This window comes from Lates calcarifer, linkage group LG10, assembly GCF_001640805.2.
Source record: "Lates calcarifer isolate ASB-BC8 linkage group LG10, TLL_Latcal_v3, whole genome shotgun sequence".
Taxonomy (NCBI): domain Eukaryota; kingdom Metazoa; phylum Chordata; class Actinopteri; family Centropomidae; genus Lates; species Lates calcarifer.
Window position 1 is genome coordinate 19,092,252 of NC_066842.1, and position 14,984 is coordinate 19,107,235.

General features: G+C 40.7%; 4 protein-coding genes across 10 annotated transcripts in view; 3 read left to right on the plus strand and 1 right to left on the minus strand.

Annotated features, from left to right (window-relative positions):
- The first annotated feature begins 697 nt into the window (after positions 1-697).
- zgc:112052 (protein C19orf12 homolog) lies at positions 698-2,333 on the plus strand. Its single transcript, XM_018664065.2, is given in 4 exon segments — positions 698-855; positions 1,217-1,377; positions 1,574-1,755; positions 1,757-2,333. Coding segments are annotated over 3 exon segments (426 nt in total). The 5' UTR covers positions 698-855; position 1,217; the 3' UTR covers positions 1,841-2,333.
- Positions 2,334-2,960: 627 nt separating this feature from the next.
- LOC108875265 (cytochrome b-c1 complex subunit Rieske, mitochondrial) lies at positions 2,961-5,142 on the minus strand. Its single transcript, XM_018664064.2, has 2 exons — positions 4,931-5,142; positions 2,961-3,679 (listed from the first exon to the last, which is right to left on the minus strand). The coding sequence occupies exons 1-2, from the start codon at positions 5,040-5,042 to the stop codon at positions 3,069-3,071; spliced, it is 723 nt and encodes a 240-aa protein (XP_018519580.1). The 5' UTR covers positions 5,043-5,142; the 3' UTR covers positions 2,961-3,068.
- Positions 5,143-5,279: 137 nt separating this feature from the next.
- Positions 5,280-9,267, plus strand: rxylt1 (ribitol xylosyltransferase 1). The gene is made up of 6 exons (XM_018664063.2): positions 5,280-5,603; positions 5,751-5,939; positions 6,356-6,458; positions 6,614-6,928; positions 7,066-7,236; positions 8,227-9,267. Exons 1-6 carry the CDS (start codon positions 5,456-5,458, stop codon positions 8,627-8,629), a joined length of 1,329 nt encoding a protein of 442 aa, XP_018519579.1. The 5' UTR covers positions 5,280-5,455; the 3' UTR covers positions 8,630-9,267.
- A 737-nt stretch (positions 9,268-10,004) lies between these two features.
- Positions 10,005-14,984, plus strand: part of srgap1a (SLIT-ROBO Rho GTPase activating protein 1a) — a 79,682-nt gene continuing 74,702 nt past the window's right edge. For 2 of the 7 annotated variants that reach the window (XM_018664069.2, XM_018664070.2), the window contains exon 1: positions 10,014-10,812. In XM_018664069.2, coding sequence (XP_018519585.1) covers positions 10,749-10,812 — 64 coding nt within the window. In that variant the 5' untranslated portion in view covers positions 10,014-10,748. Of the gene's footprint in view, positions 10,813-14,984 lie in introns of all 7 variants that reach the window. The other 5 variants (XR_001959847.2, XM_051073519.1, XM_051073520.1 and 2 more) reach the window with 5 other exon arrangements.

Genomic DNA, 14,984 nt, shown 5'->3' on the forward strand with positions numbered 1-14,984 from the left:
CTGTAGCGACATTAATGGCGCTGCAGCGACCGGCATGAAGATACACATCAGCAACTGAAACCGTTTTCAGAGATTTATCTGTTATGAGCTTAAACCTCACGGCGACATGGTGGATCTGCCTTTAGCTGCACAAACATCGTAGTTATAGACTATAACTACACAACACACATAACACACATCTCTCTATAACAGCCCACGTGGTCATAAATAGAGATACATGAACTCAGTTGTGATTAACAAGTTTGGTTTTGGAAAATTCTCATAATCCACCCGTGGTCCCAGCCCCCTTCTTGTCAGACAGTCATTGGCTGTCTGTGTTGCTTTCAATTACTGTCGGAAATATGAATTATCACAAAAGCAAAGGCAAAATTAAATAAACAGTGTTAAACAAAAACGTAGAATCCCCTAAAAGCACCAAATAATCCACGATTTACCCCTTACACTGTACCAAACACTGATGTTTAGTAGAGTGACCTTAGATCCCTTAATGTGAGCATTCATTCGACCATTAATTTGAAAAGGCAAAAACACAATCCCTTTAAAACACGTTCACTTTTACTTAACAAATCAAGAAGAAATCCAGGGGCAAGTGACTCTCCCCACAGTTTCACAGTGAATTTTTAAGAAATACATTTTCATTGTCACTTTGCACTTTTCATCTGTCGTTTTTTCGCCGAGATTTCGGGATCTGACAAATGTCCTCTGAACACAGCATTTTTGTTGATCCCGTAAAGCATTGCGGCTGTGATCATAGAAGCTCAGAAGTCAGAGTAGCATTAACCGGCAAAGCACAGTTGAACTAATAACATAAAATAAGCTGAAGAGATATTGATGAGGATTCCATAACACAGCGAGGTATGTTCATACTGTTCACTGTAATTACCACCGCAGTAATACTATGTAGAAAAGATCTACTGTGTAAATGTTAGCCTATGCCTAACCATGTTTTCTGATGCAATCGGTGCTATCATACCATTCATAGGTGTATCTGTTAATAATCGCATTAGAGAATATATTACAGTGTGCTACAATATTCATCATGTGCAGGGTGATCTCTCTCTCTCTTAAATCCCACGGCGTGTATCAGTGTCTGATTGATTGTGTATATGAACTGACATTATTATAATTTATTATCAAGTGTTCATTGTTAGATTGTTTAGTATTTTACAGTTACAGTTTATGTATTGTCTCCTTAAGTTATAACTCTCATTCACAGTATGTGTCATCGAATTGATGATGTAATGAAGCTCTGCTGTGAGTTATCTGCCAATCAGCAAGTCCAGACCACAGTGAAAGGCTCAGGGAAGGGAGCAGCAGCAGCTGGAGGACTGGCCTTTGCTGGAGGGTTGGTTGGGGGTCCTCTCGGTATTGCAGTGGGTAAGTGGAAGGAAAAAAATGTACTAGAAAGAAAGATTTACAGTCATCTTGATTCATTTGTGACCTCTGTTAAACTGGAATCACCGTGTGTGCTCAGTAGGCCACTGTTATCACAGACGGAAATGCCTTATGCAAATGTATCTGTGACTTGGACAGGTCATTACTGTTGTAAGTTTAAAACCCTCCTCCCCTGCAGGCGGTGCCGTCGGAGGCCTCCTGGGCTGCTGGATGACCAGTGGACAATTCAAACCGCTGCCTCAGATCATAATGGAGCTCAGTCCTCAGCAGCAGCAGAAGCTTTATGATGACCTCATGGTTGTCTTAGGAGACATTCAGTGGACAGATGTGGTCCAGCTAACCACTCTGGTGATGGGCAACTGCCACCCTGAAGCAGCAGGTGATTGCAGCTCTTCTCGGGTATGTCAACAAGGAACTCCAGGCTCAGGTGCACTATGTGGATTAGTGTCTGTGGAAACACTGGAAAACCTGACGTGGAGGCCTGAGTGCTTTGGAGGATGGAGTTTTTGAAAATAATGTGAACTGTTTTTTTATGAAGCTTGAGAGACTCTTTATTAAATGTAAATCAAATCAATGAAATCACAGACACCCTCACAGTCCTGGTAACAGGTAACACTGTTTAAAAAGCAGGTTAGCACAGTATTGTCAATTAGTTCAAGGAATATTTATTTATTGAGCCTTTAATGGTGCTGATGATCATGTCTGGCTTTAAAAGTTCTCAGAATTATAATGTGACTTCGTTTGCCTATTTGCAGCTGCAGTGAAGTACTACTCTTAAAAGGTACTGCCTACTGTACAGTGTGAAATATTTTGATGTGATTTTACCAGCACTTGTGTACAGTGTATTGTATTTCCATCACTTAGTCAGTTCAAACTATTACATGCTTTAGAAGTGCTTTCATCAATAAAAAAATTAAAATATGGATTTCTGAACTGCACTTTATCTTACGTGGCTGTTTCACTTCTTTGTTACTGCCATTGCTGGTATAAAATTGTCATCTTTCCCTCTTGACATGAACCTATTCAAATGGAAAAATGATGATTAAAACATTCTCTGGACATAACATGGCCATGGTCCAGACCTCTAATTCTCATTATTCACAAACGGAAAGCAAAAACAAATGTACGGTCTGGCCAGTTTAGTCAGTCTTTGCTCTAATTTGTTTATTCTGTTGCTGTCATTAGTACTATAGTACTTCAGAGTGAAACCCAGGCTAGCAAATCTGGAAGTCTTTTTTTAAGCTTCTGTGAAGCCTTTTTAAAGTGAAGTTTCGTTCACCTGGCTGTACATTCTTTCTACATTTTTAGTTCTGCCTTTCAGACATTTCTCTCCTGTTGCTGTGCCCTCAACTTTTGTGTAAGTTAAAAAAATGTCTGTGCTACATGTTACATGTAAAATACTAAATATGTCTATCCTATGCAGCCACAATGAATGCAACACATACTGTGAAAGGAGAGAAAATGACCATGACAGAGTACTTTATTAATCCTAACCAAATACATAAATCTAAATGATGCAGGTCAACTGAAGAAAAATGTGAGTAAAAGATGGAATAAGTCAATGATACAGTTTGAAATACCTCTTTATTTTAAATACACATTCAACCCCAAGTCTTACGCATAAGCATTTAAAATACACATTACAGAGAGGAACAGCGACAGAGCTCCAGTATTTATCCGACAATGACAGTGTCATCATCGGGGAATTCATAGTAGGGAACCTCAAGGTTCAGAGGAGCAGGTCCTTTTCTTATTCTCCCAGAAGCATCATAGTGGGAGCCATGGCAAGGACAGTAGTAACCCCCAAACTCTCCGGCGTTGGAGATGGGCACGCAACCCAGATGGGTGCACACGCCGAGGACGATGACCCACCTGGGGTTAATCACTCTATCCTTGTCGTGCTGGGGGTCGCGCAGCTCGCCGATGTTCACAGCTTCCTCTGTGGCAATTTCCTTCTCTGTGCGGTGACGGACAAACAGGGGCTTTCCTCTCCACTTGAAGGTCATGTTTTTGCCTTCAGGGATCTCACTTAGCTTGATCTCAATCTTGGATAAGGCCAGGACGTCAGCTGATGCACTCATGGAAGAGACGAACTGGGTGACCACTGTCTTGGCTGCGTAGACGCCCACCACAGTGGTTGCTCCAGTGACAAGGTAGGAGAATACCCTTCTTTCCTCGCTGCTCTCCTGGGATGACTTAGTGGGGTTGAGAACCTCTTGACGACGGTAGTCTGTGAAGTCAGGGATCTTGATGTCTGTGTGGGTGAGGCGGGTTCCTCCAGGAGCTGGAAATAAGACACAGGATGCAGTCTTTAAAATGAGAGGTAGCAGATTGACAAACAGACAGAAAATTATAGTTTCTTACAGAAACATTTTAAAGGAATACTATGTGTTATTGCTACAAATTCTATATTTGTAACAATTGATTACCACAAATCTCCTTGAAAATGTTGGAATTCATTTTGAGGATTTGTCTCTCAGGATGTGCCCTCCTGCACAAGGATTAATTAATAATCAATCTAATAATGATCATGAATACAGAATACGGGTGCATTCAGGTGACCTTGGAAATTGCAGTATAGTAAAGGAATCTGATAAAATTCCTCCTTTTAATTAAATCGGGATTTAAATGGTTCAACTACATCAGCTTAGCTCAAGATTTAAAAATCATGATACTGTCAGTGTAGCTACTATTAACAATATTTAACTATTATTACAATATTCTTTAACTGAATGAGTTTTTCTTCAATTCGCAGATTAACTGTACAGTCCATTTTGTGTAAAATATAGTTTTTTAAATGTTCAAACGATTCCTCAGAGCCAACACTGACATCAATAAATAGCTTGTTTTGTGTCCAACTATGAGACTACAACGAAGAGTGTAAAACCTGCAGTTGATGGTTTTTATATAATAAAAAACCCAATAAAACAAGCAAATATTTGTATTTGATAAACTGGAACCAATGAATATTTTTCATTTGCTTCAAAAAATCAACACAAAGAAAAACAGATGTAACTGGTATACTCAAATAAACTAGTGATAGTCTTGATATTCTTTAAAGATTATCCAAGTACAGGCTTGTTTACAATATAATCAGTGCTACACCTTGATCTCTGATCTGTACTGGTATGCCAACCATGGTTACATACCGTACCTAGTTGTTTACTATGTATTTATAGGATACATATAGATTAAAACTGTTGGACTGTAGTGTTTGGGTTTGTCTCTTAAGCTCTTATCGTCTCAATTGTCCAATTTTTATTTGATTTTATCTCCTGTTGAGTCTCTTAGGTCACAGATAACAGTTACACCACCCTCGGCTGTTATATCCCGCAAGCGAAAGCAAGTTGCTAACAATAACCTCAGTTTGCATACAAGAACAGCAGGCTAAAAACAAAAAATACATCTGTTTTACTTATCTAATCTAACACAGAAATTAACCAATAAGACGCCAGTATATTAACTTTTATGGTTACATCAAGCAGCTCAGTAACACATATGGCTAACGTTGACAGCCGCCGTCATCCGCCCTTACCAGCAGCAGGAACCAGCTCCTTAGCTCCAGGGAAAACCACGCTTTTAACAGCGTGTTTTGTTGTCTGCAAGTACGGGGAAAGAACCCCGGAACGAGCGGCTATGGACAACATCTTTGCCCCAAAATAACAAACTTTCACCCCGCAGTTGGGGACACGACCTTGCGCGTACGAATCCTGTGTGTCTCACTTTAATCTGCTTTACCGGAAACCCGCTCCGCCTTAACAACGTTCCGCATTACATGAGGTCCCGATAAAATAGCCGGCTCGTTTTTTTCGTAATCGTTTGGTTATAAAGTTTTACCATCCCGAATTAATACCAAAATGAGATACACTTATTGAAATACGGTGAGAGTTTGAGACAGAATGGTAGAGCTCGAACAAAAATTAAAAGAACCACGAATTTAGTACAGGCATTTCTGTAAGCCAGCTATGCCCAACGGTCCTCGTGATGTAAACAAGCATCCGTTCACAAAATATGGAGATGAACTACACAATGGTGACCTGAGAAAAAAAAGAAAAGAAAAATGAAAATACCAAAAAGAAAACTGTTTCTTCTAATTATTTTTGCATATGTAGCATTCTCACTCTATGCGGCATATAATGTCTTCTTCAGCACCAAAGTAATCTCCCGCGTTCACAGGGTGGTAAAGAAAGAGACCGGAGCACCCTCGGGTAATTTCTCTTACCACAACCGCTGTCTAACGTCTATAGCGGAAAAACCAAATGACCAAAATCCTTACAAAGAAATTCTTTTTTTTACGGTAGTCTAAAGAAATTCGTCCCCATAAACCGAACTGAAATGGTGTGTTATGTTTGCAGGTGTAGTCAGAGATGGCGGTGGAGTTGCTCCATTTATAGCAGATGAGTGGAATCCGTGGGAGGATGAACAGGTGGAGTACAACTCTGCTCTGAACAAAAAGAGAGAGGCCTTTAAACAGCACCTGGCTCGAATTGACAAGAGCAAACCCAAAAGATACAAGGTCCAAATCTGGGGCAAAGCTGCCATAGGTAAGTTGTGGAATTATGAGATGTCATTAATCTGTCACAGCTTGTAGAGAAGGCCTTTGTTATCATTACATGACAGCATGGCAACACTGTGATTTTACACCGACACTAACACAACAGAACTTTTTCACATTCTGTTTCGCTTACTGAGTGGAGGTCATAAATTGACCAGGGAAAAAATAAAAAAATACATATTTGAAATTTGGTATCGCATTCCAAAACCTTTTAAAAATAAAACTTTTGCGGTGAGATAATATATAAGTATACAGGGCAACAAAACAGTAGATACAAACAATTTAAAAGAGATTTATAGTCTGCTGTGGAAATACAGCAATTAGTAATTATGGCATCATGGTACTGAGCAAGTTGACATTTTAACTACAGTAGTAACTTGCGTTGAACCTTTCTTTTCTCCTTAGGGCTTTATCTTTGGGAACATATTTTAGAAGGACCCCTTAACCCTACTGACAAGGTAGCACAATGGAGAGAGGGGGAGCTGCAGTCAGGAAAAATTGATTTCAGGTAACAAGTCACAGATGGGATGTTTTTGCCAAACCCAAACATATATTCACAGTCTCTGTGAAATATGCCATACCATATATTCTACCATTGAAGAAGACAGAAACCTATCATGCTGGTTTGTTCTTCCCCTATCCCCCTTACTTTTTTGTCTTTAGTTTCTACACAGGGCCTGCTGTGGTCCAAGGCCATGTCCCTCTGGACATGAACAGCCTGGTTCTGGTTCTGAATGGCCGGGAACAGCAGAAGGTCTCTTACTCCACGCGGTGGGTGGAGCATGTCCAAGCTCTGGTTCAGTCCCACACGGTGTCACATGTGGCTGTGGTCCTGCTGGGCAACGAGCACTGCAACAACGACTGGATCGGCCCATACTTAAAGAGAAATGGTGGCGTTGTGGATTTGCTGTTTGTTGTGTACGACAGCCCCTGGGTCAATGACAAAGATGTCTTCCAGTGGCCTCTTGGTGTCGCCACGTACGTCATCCTTTAGTAGTCTTATGTGTGTTAGCATGTGTACATCATTAGCACTCAGCATCAATACATTGAACTGTGCATGTTGTCTTTGAATACATGATCTGACATGCTGCTTTGTTTTGCTCCTCTCTGTGCAGATATAGGCAGTTTCCCATGATCAGACCCAATGCCCAGTTGATTACCTCCAACAGGCCATACCTCTGCAATTTCCTAGGAACTGTTTACAAAAATTCCTCCAGAGAAACACTCATGCAGGTGCTGAAACAGTCGGGGCTAGATAATGAATGCATCACCACTGCCAGGGAGAAGTAAGTAATTGTTTAGGATGGAAGAGTAAAACTTTTATTAGTTTTGATTTTGTTTTAATTACATTAATATTTTTGCTTTGCATTGTTATATAAATAGAGGGATTTTTTTTTTAAGAAAATGATTTTGATAGTATAAATAGCTTCTTCTACTTCCTTGTGGATAATTTTTTACATTAAAAAAATCTTATTTATTCCATTCCATACCATCTAACTATAAGATGTCAAATCTATTCAAGGCCAGGGAGACCCTGGAAAATACTCTAACCTGAATGTCTTATAAACATCTTATATGACAGGTTCTTTTTTTATTGTAAGTAAAACATTACTTACATACTATATTTACAATGCAAAGCAATCCCTGTCTAAGTGATGAGGGACAAAATTCACAATCTTCTTTCTGTGCAAAAAAAATATATCAAATTTAGCTGAAGCTAAAATGAGACATTTAGTAGTCTGAGTTATTCAAATCAATTGGGCATCTTCCAAAACTACAGTCTTTATAGTGTGCAGTTTCTTTGTGTTTTTGTGGGCTGTTTCTTTGCTGAGCTTCACTGGCAGAATAGTAACATAAAGAGAGAATGCTACACTAAAAAGACTAAAACTGAAAGATACCTCTCAGTTTGCTGAGTCAGACTGCTTTAAGCCTCATACCGACATTTTCTACTTTATTTGAATATGAACAGTTTGAAAAATGTCCCTCACACATTTTAAAGCTGTTTCTCACTTGGAAATTACCAGTGTTTTCGTAGAATATAGAGGGCTGTGGGTAAGTTTTGTTCTTTGGCCAGGTTTCACTCCTGTATGTGGCACAGTCTGAGAATACATCTATCTCTAAACATAGCTTTTCAGGATATCTTGGGCTTGTTAAATTATAAATGGAGTTGAGGTGAGATAAGTACAGCATGACTTGTCTTAATGGAACAGTGCAGGAATATATCTTGTGTATTTATCACAGTATCTTAAATATCCTCTGCTCCCTCCTTGCTGCAGGTGGCTCCCTCAAGAGACAGCAGACAGTCTGAGACGCTATCAGACAGCTCTGGCCCAGAGTGAGCTCACACTCTGCCCAGTCGGGATCAACACAGAGTGCTACCGCATCTATGAAGCCTGCTCTTATGGCTCAGTGCCCGTGGTGGAAGATGTACTAACACCTGGCACCTGTGCGGCAGGGCCCAGCTCCCCGCTACGCCTCCTCAAAGCTGCAGGAGCGCCCTTCATCTTCATCAGTGACTGGAAAGAACTGCCGGCCATCTTGGAGAGGGAGAGAGGGATGAGCCAGGAGCAGAGGGTGGACAGGAGGAGGAGGCTGCTGGAGTGGTACGCCAGCTTCCGTCAGCAGATGAAGGAGAGGTTCACTGAGGTCATTGAGGAGACTTTCTTCAAAAGCGGCTGACTGTGGTGCTTAATGAACAAACCTTTAAAAGATTAACAGGGATAACACTTAACATAACAGTGATTTAATTTATTTAGTGTGGAGAAATGTGATGTACTACTGGAATAGTGAACCTGGTGATGTTCAGTGTAATATTCCTGTGCAGGTTATTAAAAAAGAATTATGTATGTGGTAAAGTTTTAAACATGCCAACACTAGTCATTTCCAGTCCTGTAGAGGACTCTGTGACATTACTATATATTACAACATTATCTAAATGTTTACAGTTGTGGAATGTCCAGGCATTTAGAGATCATTAATAATAAGCTGCCTTTGCATTTTGAAGTCCTTGCATTATCTTACCTATGTTTTATATCTCTGTTTGTATGTACTTCATATTGTGATTTTTAGAAAACACTAAACATTAGGTGTAGAATAAAATGACAATGTGTTTTTAGGCCTTGTTTAAAAATGGTACATAAATTCTATTTTGTATTGTGAGCAGCTAGAAAAATGGATGTTGTTTGTGTGGCATGTGTCAGTTTTCTGGTTGAAATATGACAAAAAACATATTTTTGTTTTATTTATTTCAGTGCTGTGCTGCATGGATTTTTTAGATGGTGCAATAAAATAAAATGGAGTGCTGTCCTGAAGAGAAATCAGATGTGTTTGTCCTGTTCCTTCGTTTTTCCAGCAGATGGCGCTGTGGACCAGTTAATATACGGCAGTTACAGGTATTTCAATTAAAAGGCTTTCAAAAGGCTTTGAATGGAGGAAAAAAACGTTTGACTTTACTAAATCAATACAGATCAAGTAATTCAGTGAAGCGTAAGCATTGTGGTACCTTCAGAGTTTGCTTTTGATGGCTCTGAAAGTAGACTGAAAAATAATGTGCTGTCTGGAAACGTAAATTAGTAACATCTTAATACGACATATGTATAATATATTATCTTTAAGGACACACACCTGTCTTAGCTGTAGCATATATGAATGAATGGGATGGGAAATACGGGGCCACTTATTTTAACGGAACCTTTATCCCACGTGGCACAACACTGGATGTCTGTGATGTTAATGTTAATATTTCAATGTAGAATTTGTAAAAACAGATATTTGAACTTAGTTGAAATGTCACGCTTAAGCCTGAGTATTTGCTATGACATAAAATTTCCAAGTCATTATTTTCTATTTTTTCCGATAACAACTAATTCTAGGGAAAACTATTACTTGTAAACTGGAAACTGTCTTTAGTCATACTGGATGTTTTAGTCTGCTCCAACAGCTGACTGATATGGACAAATAAAAAGCCTTCAGATTTGGCAGTAGGGGTGTCAGTCCACTGGTGTCCACTAACCGTGTGTGTAAATGTGTGTGTGTGTGTGTGTGTGTGTGTGTGTGTGTGTGTGTGTCTGTGAGTGTGATCCCTCCCTCTCCTTCCTCTCCTCTCCCTGCCTGGCTCCGGCTGCTGTGTGCTGCAGTCGGCCTGCCCTGTCTGCCTCTGAGCCTGCTGGGAGTTGGGGGGTGAAACCGTCGAGGGAGAGCTAACATAGGGGGGGAAGTGTGAGTGTGAGTCTGTGTGTGTGTGAGTGTGTGTGTGTGTGCGTGTGTGCGCGGGTCCCAAACTGGAAACCACTACCTAAATCCACACACACGTACGATTCAGTCCTACTTTAAAGCCCTCCGGACGGGTTGTTGGCACTAACTTTTCGGAGAGCTACGAAAACCCACCACGGAGATCCTGAAACTTGCGTGATTGTTTTTTTCCCTCCCTCTTCTTCTTCTGTGGTAGCAGCAGCAGCGGTGCTGTTGCGCCGCGCCGACTGCTCTGATAGTTGAGTGGATTCATTGGTTGGAGCAGGATTGCGCATTGGCCCTGCTGTATATTTACCGCTTATCCACAGGGAAGAGGAACAATGACGGACTAAACGTTTCCCTCTTGCTCCAAGTCGAGGTCTTTGCAGAGTTAAATCCTTTCAAAGTGACATTTTTGTGCGTCGCACCTCTTCTTCCTCTCGTGCTCATTTTTTCCCTTTCGTCCTGTGTGGGATGCGTCGGCTGCTGTAGGGATTCCGCTTGTTGACAAACAGTTTTTTCTTAAACAAGAAGTTTACAACAAGCTTCGGACACAAGAAGACAGAAAATGTCTACGCCGAGGTTCAAAAAGGATAAAGAAATCATCGCGGAGTACGAGAGTCAAGTGAAAGGTAAGGGGGAGTGAAATGATTCGCCGGGAAATGTGCTTGTTGGAGCCGCTGGGAGCAAAAAAGACTAACTAGGTCCATGCTAGTTCATCACTACCTGAAAATGAGTCATAGCTAGTGAAAAGTTGGTAAAATACGACCTCCTATAGGTGTTTACTGCAAGGCAAACAAGGACACATATAGCCAGAATATCAAGTCTTCATATAACAGTAACATTAACTACAGGTCCAGGACAGTTTAATGGTTTTTTTTGTCAGCATTACATTGGATGAACTAAATTAGCAAAATAAAAAGATTGGTGATTGAGTTCAGTCGAGGCTTTTAGTCTTTTGTCTAGTAGTTTTGCATGAGAAAGCCAATGAAAGTGCTCAGCAGATTCACCACTGGCCCCATGACTGAGCTGACTGTCTTTCACATGTGTTGCCTATCAAATTAAATCTATTATGTTCAGGTTGTTGTCCAATCAGGTTCCAAATGTGCTGAATCACATTTTACTGTTACTACTTTGTCTGGTGCATTTTATTGTGTGGACGTGTTTAACAACCTGTTACTGTTGTTAAAGGCTGTAGTGACTTTCTCACTATTAGAGAGTTGGTGCGAGACTTTGTAGTTACCGCATTTTTCCCACAGCATTACAGCAGGATTATGCAACATTTTGAGAGGCAGAGGCACAAGTTCAGTCAGCAATCATGTATTAGAATTCAGTTTGTTGCCCAGAGGCACCTAAGAAAAACTGGTTGCTTATACTTGGATCCTTTTTTTTTTTTTTTTTTACAATTCTACACCCTCTATATTTCCCACTTCATGTCACACACTCACTCCAAAGCATAAGGCAGTGCCTTAATTTAGGTAGGTGATTTAGAGGTGTGCAAGACACCATAATGATACCACCCTAACTTGTCTTGTGTCCTCTGTCTCCTTCAAGCCCCCCCACTACCCCATGCATGCAGAGCAGAGGTAGTTTATTCCCAGACAGACCAGTACAGGAAAGAGGCAGTTGCTGCTCTGCTCCAGGGTAACCATGGGGATTTGGCCCCTAGCCAATCAGCTCTGCTCTTCAGTTCTGTTAGCATGTTGAAATACCACCTATTCACGTCCCCGTATCCAACCTTAAATCCATACAAAATGGGGGAGGTTAGCAGGGGTCGGTGGAGTTTAGCAGGTGGGAGGGTCGGAGGAGAAGAGAACGGACCGGTGCTGCTTGAGAAATTACAGGATTGCATGTGGCCAAGTTCTCATTTGCAAGGAATGTTCAGCACCCTTTCTTCTCCCTGTGAGGATGACTAAGGGCTTTCAGACGATAATAGCGGATGATGCACAGTCATAGGGGATGCTGAACAAGAGATTACGAAGCCTCCCATTTGTCATGCAGAACCCAGCGGGATAATGACAACAACCTGATGCTGATGAGAATAGCTGTTGCTTGATAGGATCACCAGAGCCTCAGTAAATAAATGTTGAGGTGTATTGTTTTATTGAAGATGCAGATTTAATAAGGGCAATGAACTGAGCCTTGTCATGCATTGTGAATATTGGTGTGAGTGTAATTTTTTTAGGGGGAGTGAACATCACAGGTGGTGGCAAGATATTTGCATGAAGTACTGTACTTGTTTGTTTTCCATTGCAAATATCTTGTGGGTATTCACTTTGAGAGTTTCTGTATTTTATTCATCCATATTTCTTTTTTGGAAATTTTGGAAGATGTATGAGGATCATCTTTTGTATTGCATTTAAGCCCTAATTAACCCCGGATAGACATTATGTTACATGTTTTCACACCCAGCATATTCAGACATACTGTATCAGCTGTTCAAAACTTTCGTGTTTATGCTTGTTGTCAAGCATAACAATGGGAGACTTCAGTGGGTCACATGACACTGTTTGTTTTTGGGTAGTAGCTGCCAGGCTCGTTAGCATATTAGCAGTTAGTACTGGAGGCAACTGCTTAGTAATGTAGTAACATGGTTTTTGCATTCAGTCAACATTAAGAATTCTGTTTTAGAGCAGCTCCTGATTTTGCTTTTATGAGTTAAGAGTTTGCAGTGATAATGAGTGCGATCACATCTGCAGTGTAGCTGTGATAGCCAGAGGTAGATTCTGGCAAACAGACTGATTACTCAAGAAGCAGAACAACAAGCAACCCACAAAATAGCTGGAGCGGATGTTTGATCTTTTGGCCTGCAACTTGTCTGTCTCATGGTTTTAAAAAATGTCTAATTATCACAATATTTTGACAAATGCCAAAATACCTGGCAGCCATCTGATGTAACCACCCCCCAGTCCTGATTTTGACAAGGGTTGTGTGCACTGGGGCCATCTGCCATCATCCAGTTATCCAGCAGCATGTTACAGGGCCTGTATTTTTCGGAGTCATGGCAGCAACTGTGTACTGAGTGGGATTGCTATTCAGTCAGTCAGTCAATGTGAGGTATTTAATTCAGTTTTCTAATGGTGACTGTCTGAAAGCCTCCTTACGATGGGTGACGCTACTGTTCTCAGCCCGACTTGTCATTCAGCTGACATTCACTTCTTAAGTACCCTCCAACAGCCTCTTTTTTTTACCCTCCCACAGAAGAAATGAAAATGGATGTCATTTTGGCAGTTCAAGGAAATTATCCTTTTATTGAAAAAGCTCTGTAGCGTGGGGATTACATTTTTGCTAATTGCTTAAAGCGACATCTACATCAAGACTCAAGCTTGTTTTGGAAAAACAAAAACATTAAGAAGATTGGGAAGACAGTGGAATTTGTTTGTGCTTTATAGTGCACATCGGTTGGACTCAATTTAAACCAGTGAGGGGAAGGTCGTGGGTACATCGGTATTCTCTGTGTGGTTCCGTCTCTGTGAACTGGTGGATCAGGGCATAGCAACACTGCCTTGTTTTTTCTCCCTGGCAAAGTGTTGGTTTAATGTCAGTCTGTGGCTTGCTCATTGTGACCTGGGGGTCGGGACTCTGATAGTAGGACCCCTTGAGTTTCTGACAGGGGTCCCCTCCTAGATCATCATAAAGGCTGCCCCCTTTGACCTGCCTTCACTACCGTTTGAAATCAGAGCCCTGCCCCTCTGCATACTCAAACAGAGTGGTCTGCCTGTGTTTGTATGCAGGAGGATTAAAGGCAGGAAACTGCTCTGAGGTGGTATGGTTGTGACTTTCACATTAATAGGATTGGTCTTGTGGTTAAAAGTCACTAGTTTTTTAAAAAACATTAGTAGCAGTAGAAATTAATGTTGTCCAATTGTGTGGTAGAGGATGAGTATGTAAGTGTTGATCATTGTCCATTCCACAATCCAGATGTTAGACACATGTAACATCTGGATCATGTGGAGTCAGAACTGTAATTTTGTTTTAAATTGGTCTTGCATGGTTTTTAGCGACATGAATCCAGTTTGTCACCAGACTTCAGCATGTGGTATGTGGAGAGTATGGTGTTCTTAATATGGAAGCCAGACTGTGTCCACAATGCTCTTTTTCTTTTATTCACACCAACATTATATTCAGTGTTTTACACATGCAACAAATTACAACAGCCATCAGGAGTTTTTAGGGAGGGAACAATATCTTGATGTTTATTATAGGTGCTTCTCCTCATGATTTTTTCATGTTTTTATTTGTTTCTAGTACTGATTATTCTGCAGATTTATATATATTTTCAGGACAAAAAATAAAATAATTCCCAAAATTGTGCAGGAGGGCCAGTTTTTCTGACAGATATTGCAATTGCAATTTGATTTCTGAAGGTATTTTTTTTTTAAGTCAAGCTACAGTTCAATATTCACTTTGTAATAGATTGAAAATGTGATGGAGCATCACAACATGTGATACCATCAAAATAGTGACTGCTAATGCAAAGATAAAATGCTTCTCAACTAAACACACGCACACACACAGGCCTACACGTACAAATTGCAAGATGCAGCCTTTGGCCAAAACACTGAAGCTTGGTCCATTGATTTGGCTCTACAGCTCTGATAACGTTTGATCCATGATCAGTGTGATGCATGTCTAACTATTCCATGTACAGTTCTGGGAGAGCGACTGAGGTATGTGCTGGAGGGGATTACATATCTTTTATCCAGTGTTTGGAGGAGTTCTGGAGAACCATCTTTGGTCATAGTGTTAGTTGACACCATGCCTTTAATGAGGTAGTGCATTGTACTCAAGCTGCCTTTGTGAG